We start from the raw sequence: 25,461 nt of genomic DNA, 5'->3' as shown, positions 1-25,461 counted from the left end.
ACAGATATACAACCACAAAAGGACGTGGCTCGGTTGAATGTTTGACTAGCATGTACAAGGCCCAAGGTTCCATCCCCAGCACCTCCTAATAAACCAGGCAAGGTGGCATACACGAGTATGATGTCAGCATTTGGGAGGCCAAACAAAAGTTCTAGGTCTTTGGTTACATAAGGTTTGGGACCAACCTGGGACATATGCGATTGTTTCTCAAAACCAAACCCTCTCCATTCAGAGGGAACACATCTAGTCCTAAAATTCGCCATATTTTGGAAAGATGCAATCGCCAATTGAGGATACCTAGGTTCCAGGTTCAATCCCCGATTCCTGAAACAAAGAACCCCCAAAACTAACTAGGGGGTCAGTATATGTTCCCTGGGCTCTATTCCTAGCACCACATAACATGTAGTGGTGCCCACCCCATTAGGCTAAGACTAGAAAGGTAGAAATAGGAGTATCAGGAGTTCAACCTCAGCTACATCAGCAGTTAAGAGTTGGGTTGCATGAGACCCTCCCTGTTTCATAAAAACAAAAACCCAAACCTAAACCATGGTTCCCCAAGGACCAAGAGCAGCCAGTAGTGGCCTCCATACCCAGCACAGAAGCGTCAGGTGTCACAGGATCGCCAGCGCCCTCGCGGATGATATCTTTCAGCACACCTCGGTCCCCAGAAATGTCCAACATGCGTTGACTTAATCGCTCATAGGGAGACTGGTAGAGAGAAAGTCACAGGCCTCAGAGGTGGGAGCCGCTTGGTTCACCTCCTCAGGCCAGCGCCATGTTCCCGCCCTTACCTGGCCTAGGACGTCGTCCCCTTCCAGGGCTCCCCGGCCTCGGGTGCTACCACCCATGGCCGTGCTCCTGGTGCTCCCCAGCTCGTGCTCCCAGGCTCCCAGACCCCCCTCCGTACCTGGCAGTCGTCTCGCGACGGTGGGATTCCGTTCCTGAGGCGCGAGAAGACACTCATCTTGCCGCTCAACCGTCGCCAGAGGCCTCGCCGGAAACGACTCCCGGAAGTCAGGCACCACGCGGGCTGTGCACGAGAAAATAGCACGTGATCGGCGCAGCGAGCATGCGCTGAGGGTCTCCCAGCACGCACTCACTACACACGTCATGGCAGGCGCAAAGCATGATGGAGCCCTGGGAGGGCTTCTGACAAAAGTATTTTATGGGGCACAAAAGCCTTTCTTTTGGTCTCTGTGTTATGTCTGGCGTTCTGTCACAAGTGGGACACATCAGCACAAAATTAGTGACTGAGAGCGACATGTGTTTTTTACCTCGCGGTTGACTAGTTAGATGCTCAATAGCTTTTTTGTGTGTGGTGCTGTTGATAAAAGTAGTCAATATTAGGCAAGAGATCTACTACTGAGCCCCATCCCCAGGAGGATTCTAAGTAGGTGCCCCATCTCTGAACCATGCATCCATCCAGTCGCATTACTGAGGCGTCCAGGCAGGCTTTCTGCTGATGAGCTAAGTCTCCAACCTGGGACTTCAACTTCCCTTCCTTCCTTCCTTCCTTCCTTCCTTCCTTCCTTCCTTCCTCTTTTTCTTTCCTTTTCTTTCTTCCTCCCTCCCACCTACCCTCTGTCTCTCCCTCCTTCTCTCTCTCTCTCTCTCTCTCTCTCTCTCTCTCTCTCTCTCTCTCTCTCTCTCTCTCATAAAGAGGTCTGGTGAGCCTAGAACTAGCTAGGCAGAGTAGGCTGACCTCGAGAAGTTACAGAAATTCGATACCTGCCTCTACCTCCTACCTGCTGGCAATCAAGGTGTTTACAACCAGAACTGGTTCCAAGATTTCAGATACTAAAAGTTCCTATTTTAGTAGCATTGATAGGAGTCCCATATCAAAAAGAGTATTGTCCACATCAAATTAAACAAATAGACCCAGTAAGTTAGGGTCGTAATTCAGGAGCAGAGTGCTTTTGTACCATGCTTAAGATCCTGGTTCTCTCTCCCAACAAGGCAGGAAACAAACAGTGCTAGTTAAGATGGCCAAGTGGGTAAGGTGCAGTGTGCCACCAACCCTGACAACCATGCACTACAGGTGGAGGGAGAGAACTGAGTACTGCAAGTTTTATCCCCTGGCTTCTCATGCATAAGGTGGCCTATACTTGCAAGCGTACACATAAATAGTAAAATACATACATACACACACATACATATATACATACTACATATATACATACGGGCAGGCAGCTGGTAGGAGGATATGAACCAGGACCGTGACTGTCTGGATTGGAGGGCCTAGTCTGGCAGAAGGCAAGGGACTGACTGCAAATTCTCTACAATTAGATCTTTTGTTTTGTTTTGCTTTTGAGATAGTCTCATGAGGTTCAGGATGGCCTTGGGCGTGCTATGTAGCTGAGATGAACTCGACTCCTGGCCTCTGGTCAGCATTTTCCAAATTCTGGAATTACAGGTGTTCACAGCCCTGTCAAGTTTCTAACTTGACCTTGAGTGGGAATATACACAAATAAGATATACGTTACACTGTGTGGTTAAGATCTATTGATGTTACAACTCAAATGCAAAAAAAATCAGAATAAGCCGTGTGTTTTATCACTGATGTGTGTGTGTGTGGGGGGGGTTGTCCCAAACTTACAAGACAAGAAAAATCTAAATAAATAAAATACCTTTAAAGTTCTGGGCTGGGGTATTCAGAAAGCTTCTGCTCACACATAGCTCACACCTACTCTTGTCCAGAGTTGGTAAGCATAAAAGGCAGGCTTGTCTCAACCCTCCCCCATCTTGGGCAAGGCCACAATCTGCCTGTTTAGGTTATCATAAGGGACCCAGCAGAGGCTGCCGCCTCAGTCTCGTGGTACGTGACCCACTTTCCACCTGACTCTGGATGACCTTGAGGACACAGGTGTTGCTGGGAAAGGGGAGGGGATGGGAGAAGGGGCAGATACTAGGCAAGTGGACTCTGTGTTCAGCTGGATGCCCCAGGTCTCAGTGTCAGCTGCCCCATTCCGGGAGGAAGAAAGACTTGAGTGACCGGAAAGAGCTGCTAGTCTGAGGCCCTAGCGGGAGGCCTGCTGGACCAGGATATCAGGTATGGGGGTAGGGTTGTTATCTTGGTCAGTGGAGACTTTGTTTCTGTTTCGGAAGAAGAGCACCCAATCCTCCTTATCTCAGCCTCTGAGGACTGTGTTGTTCTGGGACAAGGGACTTTGGCTCGCTGTTAGGGATGTAGCTACTGAGATACTGATTTACCAAACATGCTTGAGGCCCCCAGGGTTCTAGAGTCAGAACTGTTTAGGTTGGGTCTAGCAGAGCACACCTACAATCCCAGCTACACACAGGGTTCAAGGCCATCACCTTTTGCCTGAGCCCTATCCTAAAAAGAAAAAAAAGTAACAATCTTGCTTTAAGATTGCTTAAGTGGCAGGTCCCGGGTGGTCCATGCCTTAATCCCAGCACTTGGCAGGAAGAGACAGGCAGATGTCTGCCAGTTGGAGGATAGCCTGGTCTACAGAGAGAGTTCTAGTATATCCAAGGATACACAGATAAACCCTGTCTTAAAAGCAAAACAAAAAAAAAAAATTAAACAAACAAAAAGAGCCCGGCTGGAAGGTGTATGTTACAGATTCCTGGGTCTCAAGAGAGATTCTTCCTTGAACTAGAGTCTCTGACTGGAGCTGGGGCTCCGAGACTTCTAGAACAGCAGTTCTCAACCTTCCTAATGTTGCAACCCTTTAACACAGTTCCTTCTGTTGTGTGACAGCCACCACCCCCCCATAAAAAGTATTTTTGTGGGTATTCCATAACTGTAATTTTGCTACTGGCATGAATTGTAAACATCTGTATTTTCCCTGTGGTCTTAGGCAACCACCCTGAAAGTGTTGTCGGACCCTCAAAGGGGTCGCAATCCACAAGTTGAAAATCACTGCTCTAGGATAATTTAATGAGAGCCTGTCTTAAAATATAGTAAGGAGGGGGATGGAGAGGTGCATTTTGAAAAGGTTAAAAGAAGCCTGAGGGTTTACTGCATCTGTAATGTGCTTGCCTGGCATGTACGGGGTTCTGGGTTCAATCCCCGGATGCTGGGAGCATGGGTGTGTGTGTGTGTGTGTGTGTGTGTGTGTGTGTGTGTGTGTGCGCGCGCGCGCACATGCGCATGTGTGTGTGAGTGTATGCATGTGTGTGTGTGTGTTATAGCTCTATGTGACATTTGTGTTGCTGGCGACTGAACCCAGGACCTCATGTATGCTAAAAAGAAAAAAAAAAAAAACCCTGAGTTAGACTCCCAGTTGAGCTGTACATCTAGGCTCATAGAGGCCATTGTTTTTCCACTTGTCTTTTTTTTTCCAGATGGGGAAACTGAGGTTCAGGGTCCTAGTATTCTAAGATCAGAATCCAGGACCGGCATCCTTTTCTCCCTATTTCCAGCTGCCTTGGGGGTGGGATGGGGGAGCAAATATGACAGATGGAGGGAGTGGCAGGATAAAGGACCGACTGCCACCTGTGTTGCAGCTGTGTGCATGGCTTGGCAGCTGACTGTGCCGGAACTCCAGGACCAGCTGCAGTGTCCCATTTGCCTGGAGGTCTTCAAAGAGCCTCTGATGCTTCAGTGTGGCCACTCCTACTGCAAGAACTGCCTGGATAGCTTGTCTGAACACCTGGATTCCGAGCTGCGCTGTCCTGTGTGTCGTCAGTCAGTTGACTGCAGCAGCTCCCCGCCTAATGTCTCCCTGGCCCGGGTGATCGATGCTCTGAGGCTCCCGGGGGACACAGAGCCCACCGTCTGCGTGCACCACCGAAACCCTCTCAGCCTCTTTTGTGAGAAAGACCAGGAATTCATCTGTGGTCTCTGTGGCCTGCTGGGCTCCCACCAACACCACAGAGTCACACCAGTCTCCACGGTCTACAGCCGCATGAAGGTGCGAGGGGCGGGCGGGCCACTAGGGGGAGGAGCAGAGCAAAGGGCGGCTCTCCATTCTCTCTTGCGCCCCCACGTGGTAGAACAAGGCTACTGCTCCAGGGCTCCAACTTCATTTTGGGAATGTATGGCACACAAACACAAGTATGCATTCATTCATTGGTTTTTAACACTTATTTGATTATTGACTGGTTGACTGTGTGCACACATGTGCTACGACATGGATGTAAAAGTCAGAGGGTAATTTGTAGAAGTCAGTTCTCTTCTTCCACGTGGGGTCCCCTTCGTTGGTTTTTGAGGATTTGCTTGTATACCAAGTCCTGAGGATCCGAACTGCAGAAATGATGGGGAGCCCCTTGCCAGACTTTTCCTCTTCTTTTGCCTTGTATCTCTGTCTTATTTTGTTTTCCTTGCTGTGCTAGGGATGGAATCCAAAGCTTAGTTTACAGCTTAAGCAGCCTTCTGCCACTAAGCAACTTCCTAGGTACAGTGGCATGGTTTTTGGTAGTGCTTTATTTGGGCTACGACAGGAGACAGCCCAGACTGACCTTGAACAATAAATCTTGTCTCATTCTCCACAGAGCTGAGATTATAGGCACATGTTACAACAGAGTTCTTCTTTTTGCATTTTTTTATTCTTTTATGTATGGAGGACGACTTCAAGGGATCAGTTTTCGTATTCCACCACGCTCGAACTCAGATCATCCTTCTCCTGCTGAGCCAGAAGGCTGGCCTTGCTTCTTCAGAGCCCCTAAGACTATCTTTTCACAAGCATGAGGGTGGGGCCTCTTCTTCTTCCCCTAGTTCAGCATTTACAACAGAGGTTCTTAACCTCAAGACCCTTGTGGGGCTGAACTACCCTTTCACAGGGTTTAACATACCAAGTTTCCTGCATATTAGATATTCATATTGTGATTCATAGCAGTAGCAAAATTAAAGTCATAATGTAGCAATGAAATAACTTTATGGTGGGGGCTCAGCTACAGTATGAGGAACTGCATTAAAGGGTCTCAACATGAGGGGCTGGGGATTTGGCTCAGTGGTAGAGCGCTTACCTAGGAAGCGCAAGGCCCTGGGTTCGGTCCCCAGCTCTGAAAAAAAGAACAAAAAAAAAAAAAGGGTCTCAACATTAGGAGAGTTGAGAACTGCTGGTCTACAGCCATGGCTGGCAAGCCATAAATGTTCGAAATTTAAGTATTAACTGTGGGAATTCCTCAGCCCATAGACTGTTATCAACAGTTACTATTTATTTCTCCAAATGTCATATATACTAATATATTTAGTATATAAGGCTTGAGAGTCATGTTTCTAAAACTGGAGGCGTGGCTCAGTGGTAGAGCCCCTGCCTAGAATCCCCCAGTGAGGGGCTGGGGGCATGGCTCAGTGGTGGACAGCTTGCCTAGTGTGTGGAAAGGCCCTGTGTTTCAGCACCAGAAAGAAAGAGAAATATATATATATATATATATATATATATATATATATATATAATAGTTTGTAAATAGGACTGAAAAAGGTCAGTTTTAATTGTTCTTTCTTTCTTCTTTTTTGGTGCATTTCTTTGTTCCTTCAACCTGGAGTATAACACCAGGGTTGGGCAGTCCTGTGCCTTTCACTCACATGTACACAGTCGGTGTCTAATATGTGCAGGCACTGTGCTTGTGCCTGCTATAGCTGTAGGCAAAGGTCTCACCAGGCCTGGAAGATGCATCACTTGGGGTCTGCTGAGCTCTGTGTGTTGGATGCCCAGGCTAAGTACTGGTGGCTGACAAGAAGCAGTGTAAGGAAGGAAGGAAGGGTTCACTTTGGCTCGTGGTTAGAGGCTACAGTCCATCATGGCCAGGAAGGCATGGCAGCAAGAAGGTGAGGGGACTGCTCACACAGCATCCACAGTTAACAAGCAGGGAGAAATGGATGCTGGTACTCAGCTCATTGTCTCCTCTGACTCAGACTAGGACCCCAGCCTGTGGCATGGTGTCCCCCACCCCCACTCAGTTTAGATTTGTCTTCCTGGACTGAACTACTCTGGAAAGCTTTGCAGACACACCAGAGATGCATAGCCACTCCTAAATCTAGTCAAACTGACAATGGAGATTAGCCATCATAGTGGTCATGGATTCTGCAAAATCTCAAGTAGTCATGGAAGGCTTCCTGGAGGAAGTAGACTACCAGCCTGAGACTGAATCACAGGAAAGGCAGGTGGTGGGTGTGGGGTTGGAAGAAGAGTTGCACCTGCAAAGGATCAGGAGGTATTGGTGAGGTCATTCCAATGCCGGGGGGAGGGGACAATGGTGAGGGCACTTGCTGCACGAGGGCCTGAATTGGAATCTCCAGCAGTGTGTGAAAAGCAGGCATGGCTGTGTATGTCTGTGACACTGGCGGCATGGAAATAAAGAAACAAGAGGATGGCTGGGGCATGCTGGCTGCCAGCCTACCTGCAGTTTCACCGAGACCCAGTCTGAAGGGAATAAGGCAGAGATGGGTGGAATAGAGCATTTGGCATCCTTTTCTGGGTTCCACAGATGTGCAAATGGGCATGAATACCCATGTGTGTATGTGCTATGCATCACGCACATACACGCACACTCACACATGCATATGTGTGCGCACAATCCCACAATTCAGGAGGGAATGTGAGGTGAAGAACCAAGCCTGGGGGTGAAAACCTACAGTCCCAGCCTTGGGAAAGTGGAGGCCATAGGATCAGAAATTCCAAGGCAGCCTTGGTTATACATCAAGTTTGAGGCCAACCCGAGTGACAGGAAACCTTGGGATATGGGGAGAGAGGAAGAGAGAGTACCATAGAGGAGGAGCATAGGGATTCCTATGGTATCCTGGGAAGTAGAGGGGCAGCACCGGGCTGGAGAGATGGCTCAGTGGTTAAGAGCACTGACTGCTCTTCCAGAGGTCCTGAGTTCAAATCCCAGCAACCACATGGTGGCTCACAACCATCTGAAGTGAGATCAGATGCCCTCTTCTGGTGTGTCTGAAGACAGCGACAGTGTACTTAGAGGGGCAGCCCCTTGAGATTGGCGACTTTGCCTCTGAGGCCTTCGGGTGGAGACTGGAATGTGGTGGTGATGAAGCCAGGTGGGGTGGCCCACACTCTGGAGGCTGAGGGAATGGGATTAGGAATTAGAGGCTAGGGCTGGAGACAAGGTTCAGAGGTTAAAAGTACTGAATGTTCTTCCAGAGGTCCTGAGTTCAATTCCCAGCAAACACATGGTGGCTCACAATCATCTGTAATGAGATCTGATGCCCTCTTCTGGTGTGTCTGAAGACAGCTAGAGTGTACACACACACACACACACACACACACACACACACACACACACGCACCACTCACGCATGCATGCACACAATAAATAAATAAATAAATAAATAAATAAATAAATAAAATTAGAGGCTAGCCTGGAGTATATAAAGAGGAGCCTGTCTTAAAAAAACATAAGCAACAAAAAATAAACAAACAAGTAAACAAAACAGCACTTACGAAGCAGAAGGATCTGAGCTGACAGCTGGGCCAGTGAGTCAGCTCAGCATGTAAAAGCATCTACCACGCAAGTGTAAAGACCTGAGTTCAATCCCCGCATATGGTAGAAGCACAGACTCCTAAAGCTGTCTTCCTCTGACCTTCACAAATGTGCCTTGGCATGCACATGTGTAGACATTTAGACTAGGTCTCAATACATTATCCTGCTGGCCTGGAATTCACTCTGTAACACAGGCTGGCCCGGAACTCGCTACCTTCCTGACTCAGTTTCCTGAGCTGGGATATAAGTATGTGACTTGGCTGCATAGTTTCCTCTCCCCACACCCAGCTTCCAGTTTCTTGATTAAGGAAGTGTGGGCATTCCCTCCCGAGCTGGAGATGCTCTGTGCCTGTGTGTATTGGACAAGAACAGGACATCAGTAACGTGGAAACCTGGGCTTGCTGACCTCAGTCACCCTGGATACCTGGGCTTACTCGCTTCTTCTTTTTTTAGAATATTTGTTGTATTTTATGTGCATGAGTGTTTGGCATGAGTGTGTCATGTGCATGTACCTGGTCCTCAAGGAGGTCAGAAAAGGCTGTCAGATCCTCTGAGACTGGAGTTAGAGATGGTTGTGAGCAGCCATGGAGGTGCTGGGAATCAAACAGTGAGCCATCTCTCCAGTACCTTTAAAAAAAAAAAGCCTTCTGGGGTTGGGGATTTAGCTCAGTGGTAGAGCGCTTGCCTAGCAAGTGCAAGGCCTAGGTTCGGTCCCCAGTTCCAAAAAAAAGAAAAAAGAAAAAAAAAAGCCTTCCTTTCCTTTGCCCCTTTCCTCCCTCACCATTCCTTTCCTACCCTCTGCTTCCCCTCTCCTCCCCCTCCTTCCTTTACTTCCCCTCCCCTCTCCTTCCCTCCTTTCCTTCTCTTCCCTTCTCCTTGTTCTCTCTCACCTCTCCTCCCTTCTCCTCTCCTCTCTCTTCTACCTCCCCCTTCCCTCCCTGACACAGTCTGGTTACCTGTGATGCAGGCTGGCCTTGAACTCCTGCCTCGGCGTCCTGCGTGCTGGGATGACAGGCATGTACCACTACATTCACCTTCCTTAATGCTCTTCACCCGGGTGTGGGGGACAACTAGAAAGCTCTGGCTCCTACTCTGGCTCCACTGTCATAGTCACCGGGAAAGTCTCAGACGGGAAAGGATTTGCGCAGGAAGGGAAAGCACAATTGGCCAGCTACTCACAGGACCGCGGTTTATCGCGGTTTATCGCCTCCAGGAAGAGCTTGCAGGCCGCCTGTCTGAGCTGAAGGAGCAGCACAGGGACGTGGAGGAGCACATTGGCAAACTGGTCAACAACAGGACCCGGATTATTGTGAGTCCCTTCCCTCCGCCTGGGCCTGAGATCCATCCACCCTGTTCCTACAGAACTTTTCCCCACCCCCTTCTCCCCACCAACCTGCATTCCCTCTTTCTGACAGAGTGTTTTGTAACCCAGGCTGATCTTGAATTCTTTTTTTTTTTTTTTTTTTGGTTCTTTTTTTCAGAGCTGGGGACCGAACCCAGGGCCTTGCGCTTCCTAGGCAAGCGCTCTACCTCTGAGCTAAATCCCCAACCCCATGATCTTGAATTCTTGATGGAGTTGAGAATGACCTTGAACTTTTCATCCCTAGACCTCCTCTTCCTGAGGGCTGAGGTTACTGGCGTGTTCCATCATGCTTGATTCATGCAGTGCTGGGGATCGAATGCAGCGTTTCATGTCTGTTAGACAGGTGCTCTACTGCTGAGCCACATCCCTGGGAAATTCTAGGGAAGAGCTCTGTCCCTAAACAACACCTCTAACCTCTCTCTTGGGTATTGTAAGCAAGTGCTTTCCCGCTGAGCCACGCCCCCAGCCCCTCCCTGGGGGATTCTAGGCAGGGGCTCTACCACTGAGCCACGCCCCCAGCCCCTCACTGGGGGATTCTAGGCAGGGGCTCTACCACTGAGCCACGCCCCCAGCCCTTCACTGTGGGATTTGAAGCAGGTGCTCTACCACTGAGCCACGCCCCCAGCCCCTCACTGGGGGATTCTAGCAGGGGCTCTACCACTGAGCCACGCCCCCAGTCCCTCACTGGGGGATTCTAGGCAGGGGCTCTACCACTGAGCCACGCTCCCAGCCCTTCACTGGGGGATTTGAAGCAGGTGCTCTACCAGTGAGCCTTGTTCTCAAGCCCCTTGCTGGGGGTGCTAGACGATTGCTATACCCTGACCTATATTTTCTAACTTTATTTTTGTTCGTTTTATTATTGCTAGTTGTGAGCACAGGGTTCTAGCACTGAACCATACCCCCAGCATTTTCCAGTTCACCCTTTATAGAAGAGGGTGCCTTCCACACAGAGCCAAATTCAAAGAATTCCCGGGTGGCTGGGGAAGGCTCCATTCCTTATAAGGGAATTGGACCCAGTTGTCAGAAGTGGTTCCAAGTTGGCTTTTGTTCAGAGTCCTTTGGGGTTGTGATAAGACAGGACGGGAGTCCCAGAGATAAAGTCCCAAAGCTCTCCCAGCTCTCCTCCATACCCTGGTGCCACCTGTGTCTGCTTGCCCTTGGCAGCTATCTCGAGGAATGGGGGAACAAGAGTCTGGACACAGATCTGCCAGCGTAGGAGTGGCAGAGAAGGGGCATCAATGTTATGCATGCTCTCTCTCAGCTCTCCTGAGCCTTAGGAGAAAGATGACAGAGGTTTCTCTCTGTAGCCCTGGCTGTCCTAGAATGCACTGTGTAGACCAGGCTAGCTTCGAACTCACAGAGACCTGCCTGCCTCTGCCTCCCCAGTGCTGGGATTGAAAGTGTGCACCACTCCTGACCAGCTGATGGCAATGTTTTTTTAAGCTAGGAAAAACCTGAGGGCCCTTTAACCTGATTATAGCGGAGCAGCTGTCATTGTCTGACCTGTCCTGTTAGTAGTCCGCACTCAGGATTTGGTAAGAAATACATAATCCCTGCCTTTCCCCTTCTACAGCTGAATCTAATTCTTTTCCTTTTCTTCTTTTAGTGTTTGTTTGTTTGCTTGCTTTACTTTTGACATAGGGTCTTACTATGGCTGTGTAGTTCTAGGCTGTCCTGGAACTCAGAGACCTGCCTGCATCCTGACTGCTGGGACTAAAGGCATGTGCCACCATACCAAGTCCTACTCCTTTTATTTTGTATTATTACAAATCATTTTACTCTTTGGCTATCCTTCACAACAACAACGACGACAACCTGCATGGTGGCGCACGCCTTTAACCCTAGCACTCGGGAGGCAGAAGCAGACAGATCTCTGAGTTCGAGGCCAGCCTGGTCTACAGAGCAAGTGCCAGGACAGCCAGGGCTACACAGAAAAATCCTGTCTCAAAAAACAAACAAACAAAAGACCAAATATTTGCCAAATGTATTCTTATGCTCAAGGTCAACTGAAGATCATTTTCAGGGTCTGCATAGGAGCCCCTGGCTCCTTTAATCCGTCCACTACCAATCATGTTGAGGGGTGTATCAGGGTCTTGCCGACCAGGGGGCCTCCCCCGAGAAGTGTTGAAGGTGTTTCATTCTGTGGCTCCCCTTATTTTCCAGTCTGCACTCTTGAGAGAGTGAACCCTGGGTTTCCACAGCTCTCTTTCGTCAAGAGGATGAGGATTGGTGACAAATCAAAGCCTTAGGACCCTTTGAGAGGCAGCCTGCTGTTTCCTGGAATGTAGCTGACCTACGATCAAGCATGAGCCAAAGAATTGGCTGCTGTCTTAGCCCCTGGCTAAGCTTGGCGTTGGCTTCCAAGTATGGTTATTGAACATTCGGAAGGTCACTTACACCAATATTAAGAACGAACAGCGCGTTCAAATGTAGCTGTTGATAACATCGAGATAAAGCTTGACAAAGGCACATTTCCAAATAAACCTTAACTCTGTTAGGACTCAGTTTCCTAACTCGAAGCTAAGTGGAGACCGTGAGCAATGATCTTGATAAAACAGCAAACCTTTGTTCTCTGAGCATGTTTTTTTTTTTTTTGTTTTTGTTTTTGTAAGCCCATACTATTTTTCCTAATAAAACAACTTTATATTTCAATGTAAATGGAAAGTGTAGCTTAAACACAGAGAATGTAAACATTACGTCTTCAGTAAGTAACAGCTGCAAATGCAAACCAAACAGTCCTGAAGATAATTTTAATAATTTGTTTAACTTTATTTCATGTGCATTAGTGTAAAGATGTCAGATCCCTTAGAACTGGTGCTACAGACAGTCGTGAGCTGCTATGCCAGTGCTGGGAATTGAACCCACGTCCTTTGGAAGAGCAGACAGTAATAATAAAAAGCGACCAATCTCAATTCTTGAAATCTGGGAACAGTAGAGTCTAGAACGATCAACCCCCGAGGGAGGCTATTTCTCCATTTGGGTGAGACTGCAGGTTGGAGCAGAAGTCACCACATCCAGAGGGTAGTGGACACATCAATATGGACTTCTTGGACTGTTTTGTGGAACTAGCAAACAACATTCTAAGAATGTTTAATTACATATACATTTTGCCTTCTGCTTTAGTATTTCAGTCACGTTATGGACTAGAATTTGGCCTGACTTGACAGTTTTCATTCATATGACCCATCTTAGTTATTCTTCTATGAGTACTCTTTTACTGTGAAGAGAGACCATGACCAAGACAATTCCTATAAAAGAAAGCATTTAATTTGGGGCTTCCTTATTATTTAAAGGGTTAGCCCATGCTCATCATGTTGGGAAGATAACAGGCATAGAAACAGAGCAGTAGATCAGAGCTTTACATCCTAACCCACACGTGGTTAAGGGGAATGGGAGAGGGGCAGACTCTGGGTCTAGCCTGGGCTTTTGAAACCTCCAAGTGCACCCTCAGTCATACACCTCCCCTAACAAAGCCAAGTGTCCTAATCCTTCTGTCTTAGGATTTCATTGCTGTGAGCAGACACCATGACCAAGGCAACTCTCAGAAGGACAACATTTAATTGAGGCTGGCTTACAGGTTCAGAGGTTCAGTCCATTATCATCAAGGCGGGAGCATGGCAGCGTGCAGGCAGGCATGGTGCAGGAGGAGCTGAGAGTTCAACCTCTTCATCTGAAGGCCACCAGGAAAGGACTGGCTTCTATGTGGTTAGGAGGATGTTCACATGGTCCACGCCCACAGTGGCACACTTTCTTCAACAAGGCCACACCTAATAGTGCCACTTCCTGGGCCACGCATATACAAACCACCACACCTTCCCAAACAATTCCACTCACTGGTGACCAAGCATTCAAATGTATGAGCCTATGGGGGCCATTCTCATTCTTATTCATAAGCCAATGTGGTACCTTGTGAAATTGAAGGTAGAAGATTGAGTCAACAGTTACAAATCTAGCTTTCTGAGACACCGTTCCTCTCTATGTAGCTCTGGCTGTCCCGGATTTGCTTTGTAGACAGGGCTGACCTCGGACTCATAGAGATCTGCCTGCCTTGCCTCCCTATTGCCCCTATTGCACATGTGTTGCACGTGCTTGCATACAGGCAAAACACGCACAAAGTAATAAAACAGACCTGAGACGTAGATTATTTTGATGTGTATAAGTGTTTTGCCTGCATGCATGTATGGATGTACACCATGTACATTTTTGGTGTCCACAGAGGCCAGAACAACGTATCAGATCCTGTGGGACTGGAATTACAGACAGTTGTGAGCTGCCAGTATGTACTAGGAATTAAACCCGTCAAGGTCCTCGTCAAGGGCAACAAGTGCTCTTAACTGCTGATCCATCTCTTCAGCCACAAATCTTTTCTTTTCTTTTCTTTTCTTTTCTTTTCTTTTCTTTCCTCTCTCTCTCTCCCCCCCCCCCTCTCTCTCTTTCTTTTTTTGAGCTAGGATCTCTTGTAACCCTGTCTGCCTTGGAACTCACTGTACAGACCATGCTAGCTTTGAACTCACAGAGATCTTCCTGGCTCTGCCACCCGAGTGTTGGGATTAATGGTGCACACCACCATGCCCACCTCAATGCCCTTTTCTGACATAGCAAAATGATGACTCAATGGAAAATACCTAGTGATGACTCAGCAAAAGTCCAATTGTCTTCAGTAAAATGAAAACTATGACTAAGAACAGAGAAAAAAAAATAAGCCGGGTGTGCTGGTGCACTCCTTTAATCCCACCGTTTGAGAGGCAGAGGCAGGCAGATCTCTGAGTTCGAGGCCAGCCTGGTCTACAGAGTGAGTTTGAGGATAGCCAGAGCTACATTAGGAAGCTGCATCTCAGAAAACCAAACAAATACAACCAAACATAACCAGGGCAAACCACGATTCAGCAACAAAAAAGATCAAACCACGGCTCAGTCTCCCAAAAAAATCAAATCACAACTCAGCAAAAAGAGCCAAATTGAGTAAAGCTCCAAATGGAGACTGAGCAAAATCACCAACAATGGCTTAGCTGAATCGCCAACTATAACCGTACAGTGAGTGTTCTAGGATTATGAGGTTAGGATCAGGGTCAGGGCTAGGAATAGAGTAAGGTACTTGCCTAGCATGCATGAGGCCCCAAGTTCAATCTCCAGTCCTGCAAAAAGTTAAAAAAATATAAACTAGAAGCAGGTCACCCCTAGGTCCCCCCAGTCACATGAACCCAATACTGTATCATCAGCCTACATGGAATCTAGGACGGGCCAGAAAGACAAGGCCCTGGGGATGCTGAGGCCAGCCATTCAGCTCGGTTGTGCCCGCACTGTGACTGGCCCTCCTGTCTTAGAATGAGTCTGACGTCTTCAGCTGGGTGATCCGAAGAGAGTTCCAGGAGTTGCACCACCTGGTGGATGAAGAGAAAGCCCGCTGCCTGGAGGGGGTGGAGAGCCACACGCGTGGCCTGGTGGCCTCCCTGGACATGCAGCTGGAGCAGGCTCAGGGTACTCAAGAGCGACTGGCCCAAGCCGAGCGGGTGCTGGAGCAGTTTGGCAATGAGAGTCACCATGAGTTCATCCGGGTGAGTGGACAAGAGCCCAGCTTTCTCCTCAACGACACATAGTTCAGACAAGGCAGTAACCCCCTGTCCCTCTCTCTCTTCCAGAAGTTTCACTCCATAACCTCCAGGTAACAACCTCAACTGAAGCTCCTGGGAGAGAGGTCGACAGTGTGTCCAGTGGCTGCTGGCACAGGCATCTCATTCCCATGTTCCCTTCATGTGGTCGAACCCTAAGCTGCTCCCCATGTGTGTCTGTCACTGAGCACAGGGAATATAATGGTAGTCAAGTGCCTGCCATCAGGGTTCTGGTAAAGACTGGTCCCATCCCTGTGGTAGCTATGGCAACTGATATTGCCTCAAGCTATGACAGCACTGTGGAGGACCGTGATGGCCAGGGACTGGTGTGACAGCTGAGAAGGCCGCAGTGTGTGAGCAGGCGGAGAAATGAGATGGCGGTGTGCAGAGCACAGGATGTGGTGAAGTTATCGATGGCATCAACTATTACGTGTGAGGAAGGGGAGGGGAGATGTACCCGGCAGGCAAAGCCAGAATGAGGGGCTTCAAGGGGAGGGGAAATTTAGCGAGTGCTGGAGAACTCAACAGTTCTGAGCCCAGCCTGTCGATGTGTGGCACCTTATTTTCTTTCTTCCTAATTCTTTTTTTTTAAGATTTTATTTATTTATTTTATTTATATGACAAGTATAAATTTATATGACAAGTACACTGTAGCTGTCTTCAGATACACCAGAAGAGGACATCAGATCCCATGACAGATGGTCGTGAGCTACCATGCGGTTGCTGGGATTTGAACTCAGGACCCCTGGAAGTGCAGTCTGTGCTCTTAACCGCTGAGCCGTCTCTCCAGCCCTTTCTTCCTAATTCTTATTTTATGTGTATGAGTGTTTTGCCTGCCTGTATGTGAGTATGAAGTGCCCACAGAAGACAGCATTGGAGTCTCAGGAACTGGAGTTACGGTTGTAAGCTGCTATGTGGGAGCTGGGTATTGAACCTGGGTCCTAGAAGAGCAGCCAGTGTTCTTAACCACTGAGACAGCCACCTTTCTAGTTTTATGTGTTGGTGTGCGTGCACATTTATGGATGTGGAAGCCAGAGGCCAGCTTGGCTGTTGTCCAGCTTCGGTTTTGTTTTGTTTTGAGACAGGGTTTCTCACTAGCCTGGGGCTCACCATGTAGGCTAGGCTGGCTGGTCAGAGAGCCTCTGGGATCTGTCTGCCTCCAGTTTCCCAGTATTTATTGCACTTGGCATTTTAGATTTACGCTTTTATTTTATGTGATGCTTTGCAAGCACGTATGTCTGTATACCAACTGTGTGCTCCACAGCTGAAGAGGTCAGAGGAGGGAGATGGAGTCTCAGATGGTTGCCATGTGCATGCTGGCAACCAAACCCAGGTTCTATGCATGAGCAGCAAGTGCTCTTTTTTTTTTTTTTTCCTTTTCTTTTTTCCAGAGCTGGGGACCGAACCCAGGGCCTACCACTGAGCGCTCTACCACTGAGCTAAATCCCCAACCCTGTAGCAAGTGCTCTTAACCAGTGAGCCATCTCTTTAGCCACCATGACTGGTGGGTTCTGGGGTTTGAACTCAGGTCCTTACTCATTTACCCATTGATCTACCTCTAGCCTGCCCTGCTGGTTTTCTTTCATCTTTGGGGCCACAGGCCTAGAGAGCACAGATGGAAATGAACAATTTGATTAGCTCGGCTGGGAGCAGAATCAGGTCACCGGATGTAATGGTTCTCAGGTGTCAGCACACGTGAGAAACACCTGGCCAGCTGGCTAAAACACATTATACATTATACAACTTTCCCTGGGTGATTGGTTCCTGATGAGCAGATCTGGGCCAGGGCCTAACAAGTTCCCAGGAAAGTTAGATTTGTCTCCCCAGACCCGTGCTCTGTCAACACCTGCTGTATTAGTGACCTCGCTTTGCTGAGACCAAATTACCTCGTGCAAATGACTTAGGGGAGGAAAGGTTTATTTTGGTTTCAGACGGCTCTCAGTCCAGCATGGCCAGGAAGGTGTGACAGTATTCATGGCTTGTTGTCGTGCTGGCAGATAGGAAGTAGAGGGATAAGGCTGAGGCCAGAAGTGAGGATAATGTTCAAAGACCGACTATGTGACCTATTTCCACCAGCCAGGCAGGCCCCACCTCTTTCTAAAGAGTTCTACCAGCTGGGGATCAACTTTCAGAACATGAGTCTGTGGAAGATGCTTCCAATTCAATCATAATGGCAGCTGTGCAGTATCCCTACCGTGTCCTGCATGGCTTGCTTCTGGAGACCTGAGTAGGCATCGAGTGAATGAAGAGAGACAAGTACATAGACACACAGACAGAAAAGCTGGGGTCAGGTGGGACATGCACACTTGAGGCAGTGGCCTCAACTACATAGCCACCCGGAATCCTGGCTCATTATGTGTGGTGTGTGGGGGCTGGGTGGGAGTTAGCGGGAGGTGTCTATGGGTCGGCACTCTCAAACATCTGGAAGCTGCAGCTTTTGCACACAAGTTGATCTTTTTTTTTTTTTTTTTTTTGGTTCTTTTTTTCGGAGCTGGGGACTGAACCCAGGGCCTTGCGCTTCCTAGGTAAGCGCTCTACCACTGAGCTAAATCCCCAGCACCTCACAAGTTGATCTTTGGTAAACTTTTACACGATTTCAACATTTGCACTGGGACCAGAGGAAGGCTTTGGTCTCCCTTTGAGCCCCACCCTGGGGAAGGCTTTGCCATTCCAAGGTCTGAGACATTGAAGTCCTTGACCTGTGTCAGGTCAACAACTGCATTCCCTCAAGACTTCATCTGCACTTTGCATATTTCCTTGGGGCTTCCTCAGCTACCCAACAATTCCAATTCTAGGAAGCAGGCATGTTCCCAGGAAGGAGCTTTGAGGAGAGAAAAGGGTGGTATCATGAATGTGTGGCCTCAGTGGCGAATTTATTCCTGTGGACCCCCACATGAGAAGGAGGGCGGGAGGCAGCCTTGATACAGACTCCCTGACCACTGGAACCCATGCACACAGGGGAGAGGTCCAGCAGGCTCGGCCTTTGGAAGGCGTCTTCAGCCCCATCTCCTTCAAGCCCGCTCTCCACCAAGCTGACATCAAACTGACCGTGTGGAAGAGGCTATTCCGGAAAGTTCTGCCAGGTGAGGCTTCAAATTGTTATCCTCCCAATTCATCAACGATACCAAGAGGCATATAGAGAACGTGAAGGGAGCCTGCACAGGGGTGGTGAGGAGAGAGTGGGAGTGGCACACACACTTGCAAAGCAGTACACCTGTTCCCTAGCAGAACTCCTTCGTAGTGGACATGACCAATGTGCTTCACAGGCATGATCTATCCACTGACCAAATAGCCCAACTCATCCACTTACCCCCCTACCCCATCCACCCTTCATCCCTTCCATCCACACAGCGCCATGCCGGCCCCTTCCAGGTCCCGGGGACACAGAGTCAGTACAGTTCCTGTGCTTGAGGACACATCCAGACTTTGCCATCACCTCCTGGGCAGGGTCTGCGGCTTCTCTGTGAGCCAACACAGGCCTTTTCTCTTGTAGCTCCAGAATCTCTCAAGCTGGACCCGGCTACTGCCCACCCTCTCCTGGAGCTCTCGAAGGGCAACACAGTGGTGCACTGTGGCCTCCTGGCCCAGAGACGCGCCAGCCAACCTGAGCGCTTTGACTACAGCACCTGTGTCCTGGCTAGCAAGGGCTTCTCCTGGGGTCGCCACTACTGGGAAGTGGTGGTGGGGAGCAAGAGTGACTGGCGCTTGGGGGTCATCAAGGGCACCGCCAGCCGCAAAGGCAAGCTGAGCAAGTCCCCAGAACATGGGGTATGGCTAATAGGCCTGAAAGAGGGTCGGCTGTATGAGGCTTTTGGCTGCCCACGGCTGCCACTGCCCGTGGCTGGCCACCCTCATCGCATTGGCGTCTACCTACACTATGAGCAGGGTGAGCTCACGTTCTTTGATGCTGACCGTCCTGATGATCTTCGGGCACTCTACACTTTCCAGGCTGACTTCCAGGGCAAGCTGTACCCTATCCTGGACACATGCTGGCATGAGAGGGGCAGCAACTCACTGCCCATGGTACTGCCCCCACCCAGTGCGCCTGGCCACCTCACACGTGCACAGGTATAGGCCGTCCTGGTACTGTCTGCCCATTGGTCTATCTTGCTAGACACAGGGATTTGAGGGGTTCTGCTGGGTCTCAATGTTTGGACTGCTTGAGAAGGTTCTTCACACCCACGTGTCCCTGGAACATTTATAGCAGGGGACAGAGCCTCTCCCTCACCACCTAGGGGTATGCATGCTACCTCGCACCTTACCAGCTCCACTCAACTGTGCTTCCTAACCCTTCCAGCAGAGGGCAGACACTGTCCCTCACAGATTTAATCTTTATCACTGGGACCTTCAAACATCTATTAAAAACAATAAATTTGACATCTTTTCTCATTAATTATTACTACTACTGTTTTAATATTTATTTTTATCTAGGGGTATGCTTGGGGGGGTGCTGTGCCCACAGAGGTGTTATCAAATATAGAGCAGTATAATGCGGCTGTAGCAGGAGTAAGGAGGTGCCTGGTAGGCGCTGCCAAGGTGTCCCCTTGAGGAATCACACCTGAGCGACAGGCTTAGTATAGAGTTTGTTGGGAAAGGGAAGGGAGTGGGGTCTTGGAAAGGGGTAGAGGCAGAGAAGGGGGTGGGGCAGAAAGAAAGAGAAAGAGAGGGCAGGTGTGGACAGAGAGAGAGAGGGGGCTTGGGTAGTGAGCAGTCCTCATATAAGCTGCTGCTGTACCTGCAAGTGGCGCAGGTGGCAGCCGATGACACAAGCTGTTGCTAGGTTGCTGTTGGGCAGAACCCAGTAGAATTGGCTGTAAGCCAACAGTCAGAAGCTATGGGATCCCTTGACGGCAAAACCTGTCTGGGAACAGCATGTGCTTCTAATGGCTGAACCACCTCTCTTAGCCCCACTACTATTATTTTGGTAAGAGTCTCATGTAGCCCAGGCTGGCCTGAATTGGCTAGCTTAAAAACTACCTCGAATCTTTCCTGATTCTCCTGCTTCTACCTCTTGAAGTGTACCATGCCTGGTTTATGAGTGCAAGGACTGGAACCAAAGGCCTTCTGCTTGTTAGGCAAGCCCTCTATAGACTGAGTTACATGACCAGTCCTCCTCCCCCTCCCCTTCATCACCATCACCATGTTGAGAATTGATCCCAGGGCTAGGGATGTGCTCTATGTCTATGGACAATGTCTGTCTGCCTTATTAAACACTTTTTAAAAAACAGTCTAGACTAGTTTTTCCAGCGCTAGGGACAGAATCCCAGAGACCCACATTTACTAAGTGGGTTTCAACAACTCGAAGCACACAATAGAGGATTTAAGGCAGGTGCTCTACCACTGAACCACACCCAGCCACTCACAGAGGGGATCCTAGACAAGTGCTCTACCACTAAGCAACACCCTCAGCCTCTCAGTCAGGCACCTACGCAGATACTTTAATTAACCGAGCCTTTCATCAGTCACTCGGAGAAGCCGAGACAGGACTGCTAGGAGAGTCTGCGGTAACTTCTGAGTTCCATAGCCTTTAAAAAAAACTTTAAAAACTACAAAATAAGGACACTGAATTATACAAAGAAAAATAGAATGATTTTTTTTCTTCTTTTTTTGGTCTTTTGAGATAGGACCTCACTATGTAGCTCTGGCTGTCCTCGAACTATGTAACCTAGCTGTCCTCGAACTTGCAGAGACCCTTCTGCCTCCGTTTATACGCGCGCTAGGATTAAAGGCGTGATCCAGTACACCCGGCTTTAGAACCTAAGATTAATTTTTGGACGCTAAAAATGGGGAGCAGCTACCTTTTCTGAAGTCTAACAAAGGCTCGAGCCCTTTGACTCCGGAAATCCGGTCGTACAAGTTATTGCGGCGGCCGTGAAGCCAGGCCGAGGTTTGCGACAGTGTCGCAAAGCCTTTGCCGAAGGGAGAGCATGGGGCTGTACGCGACTGCCGCTGCGGTCCTGGCCGGCGTGGAAAGCCGCCAGGGCTCCCTCAAGGGGTTAGTGTATTCCAGCAACTTCCAGGTAGTGAGGCCGGGTGCTGGGAGGGAGGACTGGGGAGCGGGGCCTGGCCGGGCGGGAGTGCGAGCGAAGCCCGGGTTGGATGCAGCGGGTCTCTTCTCTGCCACGCAGAATCTGAAGCAGTTGTACGCGCTGGTGTGCGAGACGCAGCGCTACTCGGCCGTGCTGGACGCCGTGATCGCCAGCGCCGGGCTCCTTCGTGCTGAGAAGAAGCTGCGGCCGCATCTTGCCAAGGTGAGTGGCGGCCAGAGGCTGTCACCTGTGCATAGCTCTTGAACTTCTTTCTGGGGTCCCAGTTGAGCTGGGACAGATGTGACTTCACTTGGAGCATTGCGTGAAGGGTTAAGTAGGACAAAGGTGCAAACTAGCAGTAGCAGAGGCTACCTACCAGAAAAGGTGATGATGGCAAGGAAGGTTGGGGTCTACCTGGGGGGAAAGCTTCAGGCATGGGGAGGACACTGGGTTTACATATGGAATCTGCTCTCGTCTGACTATTTGCCTGCCTGAATATCTTTTTGTAATGCTGGGAGATTTGAACCCAGAGTCTCCAACAAGCCATAGAAGTCTCCCACTGAGCCACACCCGCAACACCTCATTGGACAGCATCACTAGACAGATGCAGTATTCTTGAGCCACGCCTCCAGCCCCTCACTGGGGGATTCTAGGCAGGGGCTCTATGTCTGAGCCACGCCCCCAGCTAGTTTGTAGTCTTCTTGCTTGTGCATCTGATGTTGCTGGGATTATAGACATTTGCCCTCACATCAGGCATTCATTTCTTTTGTGATCTTGGGCAAGAAAATTCTGTTGACATGACCATCTGGACAGGCACTTACTTCTCCCACTGGAGGTTTTTATGGTGTTAATGTATTTTTGTTTTCCCCATCCAGGTGCTAGTGTATGAATTGTTGCTGGGGAAGGGGTTTCGAGGGGGTGGAGGCCGATGGAAGGCTCTGCTGGGCCGGCACCAGGCAAGGCTCAAGGCCGAGTTGGCCCGACTCAAGGTTCATCGGGGTGTGAGCCGAAACGAGGACCTGTTGCAAGAGAGACCCGGCCAAGGTGAATTGGAGGCTGAGGGGAGGGTGGTAGCCGTCAGGAGGGGCTTGCCTTCCTACCCACTTCACCGCTGTGGCTTCTAGCCCACCAGGTACCACGGTTCGTGCGTGTGAACACGCTTAAGACCTGCCCTGAGGACGCGATCGATTATTTCAAGAGACAAGGTTTCTCCTATCAGGGTCGGGCGTCCAGGTGAGCTGAGCGTCCTGCCCGGGTGCCTTTGTTTTCCTCTGTGTCCAGATTTCTTTTTTTTTTTTTTTTTCTTTTTTTTTTTTTTTTTTTTTTTTGTGATTCTTTTTTTCGGAGCTGGGGACCGAACCCAGGGCCTTGTACTTCCTAGGCAAGCGCTCTACCACTGAGCTAAATCCCCAGCCCCTGTGTCCAGATTTCTTAAGGAAGTAGGAGTCTGTGACAGGAGAGAATGGGCAGGGGAGGGAGGTAATGGGGGTGGGTGGGAGGGTGGGGTAATGGCTGTTTTCTCTATATGTTTTTCCTACTTTCCCAACAAAATTTTCTTTCATTTTGAAAGATGTTCCTTTTGTTTTAAATGATGTCTATGTCTATGTGTGGGTGTGTGCATGTGTCTGAAGAGGACATTAGACCCTCTGGAGTTGGGGTTTTAGGGCAGGTGAACTGCTGGACACGGTGCTGGGAACCAAATGTAGGTCCTCTGCGAGCGCAGTGTGTGTTCCTGACTGCTGAGCCATGTCTCTGGCCCCGGCAGCATTTTTCTGTATCTTCTGAGACCTTTTTTTTTTTTACCCTGAACCTTGGTATTGCTGTTCTTGTTCTGCATTCCATGACCCCTCTGTTTGCTCTCTGTTCTAACTGCTGTCTCCTACCTTTCCTGTCTAGATGACAGCCTCTTTAGCTGTCAGCCAATAGGTTAGGCAGAGGCACTAGGATTTCCAGATTCTGGGCCAGCCTGGTCTATAAGAGTGAGTTCCAAGACGGCCAGAGTTACACAGAAACCCTAGTTTGAAAAACCAAACCAGGGGCTGGGGATTTAGCTCAGTGGTAGAGCGCTTACCTAGGAAGCGCAAGGCCCTGGGTTCGGTCCCCAGCTCCGAAAAAAAGAACCAAAAAAAAAAAAAAAAAGAAAAACCAAACCAACCAAACAAACCCACAACAATGTGCAGTTTGTAGTATTTGGGAACAGTAAAAGGTTTCTGAAGGCACAGTGACCGAAATTAATTCAGAATTAATTTACTGGAGCCAGGGTATTCTCGGCAACACATATTGGTGTTGCACGGTGTAACGTCACATAGCCTGGGCTGTGAAAACACAGCGCGTGCACTTTACATAGCCCACAGACACGAGAAGCACCTTGGCATAGTCCTAGGGAATCCGACTCCCTCTTTTGGCCCTCTGCAGGCACTGTATGCACTGACAAAGCACCTAAACACAGAAAACCAAAGGTTAAAACAAAAACCTAACCAGTGGTTTTCCCTTGCCAGCCTGGAGGACTTACGAACTCTCAAGGGGCAACATTTTCTTTTGGATCCCTTGCTGCCCGAGCTTCTTGTATTTCCTGCACAGACAGATCTGCATGAGCATCCACTCTACCGTGCTGGCCACCTCATCCTGCAGGATAAGGTAGGGTGACGGGGAGGAAGTGTGGGGAAGTGGCTGCAGGGCTCCGTGCTCACCCAGCTGCCTGCCATCTTCTGTCCTGCTAGGCCAGCTGCCTCCCAGCCATGCTGCTGTCTCCTCCACCAGGCTCCCATGTCATTGATGCCTGTGCTGCCCCTGGCAACAAGACCAGCTACATTGCAGCCCTTCTGAAGAACCAGGGGTGAGTGCTGGTGATGAGCTTTGAGGCAGAGGAGGGGCGGGGTCCAATCTTGTCCTTTGTAGGAGAAAGTCTCACTGAGGGCCTCGTGCAGCTCACAGCCAGGCTGTTGGTCTGAGGCAAAACTCCCTCAGCTCTTGGGGGTTTCCCAGGCTGGATGGCGGTGGCAGGGACCCTTGTAGATGATTGAAATATGTAGTGTCCTAGCTTTTTGGGTTTGGGTGGTAGTGCATTGGGGATTGAACCCCTAAAGCCTTATACATGCTAGGGAAGTACTCTACCACCGAGCCACACTCATAACCCCTCACTAGGGCATTCTAGGTAAGCCCTCTATTGCCGAGCCATATACCCCAGGCCTGTGTCCTGGCTTAGTACACATTATGGTTTGATGTTTTCTAACTGTGGGCCTCCATTCTCCACCATGTTCAGTTCGGGGACTGACAAGGTGGCTCAGCGAGAACTTGCTGCTCTTCCAGGACCCGAGTTCAATACTCAGCACCCACATCAGGTGGCTCACAACCTCTGTAACTCGTTCCCTGGGTTCCAACATCGTTTTCTAACCTCAACAGACACCTACACGCATGTGGCAGACACAGATATCTTAAAGGAAATTCTCAGTTCATTCTGCCTCTGCTCTCTTCCTAGGAAGATCTTCGCTTTCGACCAGGATGCTAAGCGGCTGGCAGCCATGGCGACACTGTTGGCTCGGGCTGGGGTCTCTTGCTGTGAGGTAGCAGAGAAGGACTTCCTGACAGTTTCTCCCTCTGACCAGCGTTATGGCCAGGTCCAGTACATCTTGCTGGATCCTTCTTGTAGTGGCTCTGGTGAGATGGGGACAGTGTGGGCATAGGCCTGCAGCAACTTGGATAATGAAGGCTGCCAGTTAGTCTTGGTGTTGCTTCAGACTTGTGACCTCGGGCAAATGCTCTCATCTCCAAAATGGGGATTTGGGTGTGGAAATGGCTTCTTTTTCCATAGGCATGCTGAGCCGGCAGCTGGAGGAACACGGGGAAGGCACACCTAGCAAGGAGCGCTTGCAGGCCTTGGCAGGGTTCCAGCAGCGGGCTCTGTGCCATGCACTCAGGTTCCCCTCTCTGCAGCGCCTCGTCTATTCCACTTGTTCCCTTTGCCAAGAGGAGAATGAAGATGTGGTCCAGGAGGCTCTACAGCAGAACTCTGGAACGTTCAGGTAATGTTGTCCCTGGAGTGTGGGAGGTCACA

At 49.5% G+C, this 25,461-nt stretch overlaps 3 protein-coding genes across 13 annotated transcripts in view; 2 read left to right on the top strand and 1 right to left on the bottom strand.

Annotated features, from left to right (window-relative positions):
- Fkbp6 (FKBP prolyl isomerase family member 6) overlaps nucleotides 1-9,686 on the bottom strand; it is a 79,471-nt gene extending 69,785 nt beyond the window's left edge. Inside the window, exons 1-4 of one of the 6 annotated variants that reach the window (XM_063271155.1) lie at nucleotides 9,363-9,686; nucleotides 8,919-9,033; nucleotides 908-1,030; nucleotides 591-708 (exon numbers count right to left, since the gene is read on the bottom strand). In XM_063271155.1, coding sequence (XP_063127225.1) covers nucleotides 591-708; nucleotides 908-1,030; nucleotides 8,919-9,033; nucleotides 9,363-9,424 — 418 coding nt within the window. In that variant the 5' untranslated portion in view covers nucleotides 9,425-9,686. Of the gene's footprint in view, nucleotides 1-590; nucleotides 709-791; nucleotides 1,031-2,180; nucleotides 2,314-8,918; nucleotides 9,034-9,362 lie in introns of those variants that run through there. The other 5 variants (XM_008769130.4, XM_017598299.3, NM_001105922.1 and 2 more) reach the window with 5 other exon arrangements.
- Nucleotides 2,843-19,780, top strand: Trim50 (tripartite motif-containing 50). 3 transcript variants are annotated; one of them, NM_181080.2, is made up of 7 exons: nucleotides 2,898-3,049; nucleotides 4,471-4,877; nucleotides 9,620-9,715; nucleotides 15,094-15,324; nucleotides 15,412-15,431; nucleotides 18,337-18,461; nucleotides 18,872-19,780. In NM_181080.2, exons 2-7 carry the CDS (start codon nucleotides 4,479-4,481, stop codon nucleotides 19,450-19,452), a joined length of 1,452 nt encoding a protein of 483 aa, NP_851594.1. In that variant the 5' UTR covers nucleotides 2,898-3,049; nucleotides 4,471-4,478; the 3' UTR covers nucleotides 19,453-19,780. The 3 variants fall into 3 exon arrangements, with proteins under 3 accessions (XP_063127224.1, NP_851594.1, NP_001400169.1); NM_001413240.1 differs by having other exon boundaries at nucleotides 15,409-15,431; XM_063271154.1 differs by lacking the exon at nucleotides 9,620-9,715 and having other exon boundaries at nucleotides 2,843-3,049; nucleotides 15,409-15,431; nucleotides 18,872-19,771.
- Nucleotides 19,781-21,241: 1,461 nt separating this feature from the next.
- Nsun5 (NOP2/Sun RNA methyltransferase 5) overlaps nucleotides 21,242-25,461 on the top strand; it is a 5,684-nt gene continuing 1,464 nt past the window's right edge. Inside the window, exons 1-8 of one of the 4 annotated variants that reach the window (XM_039089215.2) lie at nucleotides 21,242-21,398; nucleotides 21,507-21,629; nucleotides 22,283-22,451; nucleotides 22,532-22,640; nucleotides 23,906-24,044; nucleotides 24,128-24,243; nucleotides 24,886-25,064; nucleotides 25,219-25,429. In XM_039089215.2, coding sequence (XP_038945143.1) covers nucleotides 21,306-21,398; nucleotides 21,507-21,629; nucleotides 22,283-22,451; nucleotides 22,532-22,640; nucleotides 23,906-24,044; nucleotides 24,128-24,243; nucleotides 24,886-25,064; nucleotides 25,219-25,429 — 1,139 coding nt within the window. In that variant the 5' untranslated portion in view covers nucleotides 21,242-21,305. Of the gene's footprint in view, nucleotides 21,399-21,506; nucleotides 21,630-22,282; nucleotides 22,452-22,531; nucleotides 22,641-23,905; nucleotides 24,045-24,127; nucleotides 24,244-24,885; nucleotides 25,065-25,218; nucleotides 25,430-25,461 lie in introns of those variants that run through there. The other 3 variants (XM_063271152.1, NM_001191593.1, XM_063271153.1) reach the window with 3 other exon arrangements.

This window comes from Rattus norvegicus, chromosome 12 (genome assembly GCF_036323735.1).
Source record: "Rattus norvegicus strain BN/NHsdMcwi chromosome 12, GRCr8, whole genome shotgun sequence".
In the NCBI taxonomy this organism is placed as follows: Eukaryota; Metazoa; Chordata; class Mammalia; order Rodentia; family Muridae; genus Rattus; species Rattus norvegicus.
This window is presented reverse-complemented; position numbering and strand designations above follow the sequence as displayed.

What these genes read in the sequence shown, in the direction of transcription:
- Trim50 (NM_001413240.1), top strand. Translation starts at nt 4,479, where the DNA reads ATGGCTTGGCAGCTGACTGTGCCGGAACTCCAGGACCAGCTGCAGTGT. An exon ending in GTCACCATGAGTTCATCCGG is followed by an intron (nt 15,325 to 15,408) that starts GTGAGTGGACAA and finishes TCTCTCTTCCAG; the next exon opens with AAGTTTCACTCCATAACCTC. An exon ending in TTTCACTCCATAACCTCCAG is followed by an intron (nt 15,432 to 18,336) that starts GTAACAACCTCA and finishes CCATGCACACAG; the next exon opens with GGGAGAGGTCCAGCAGGCTC.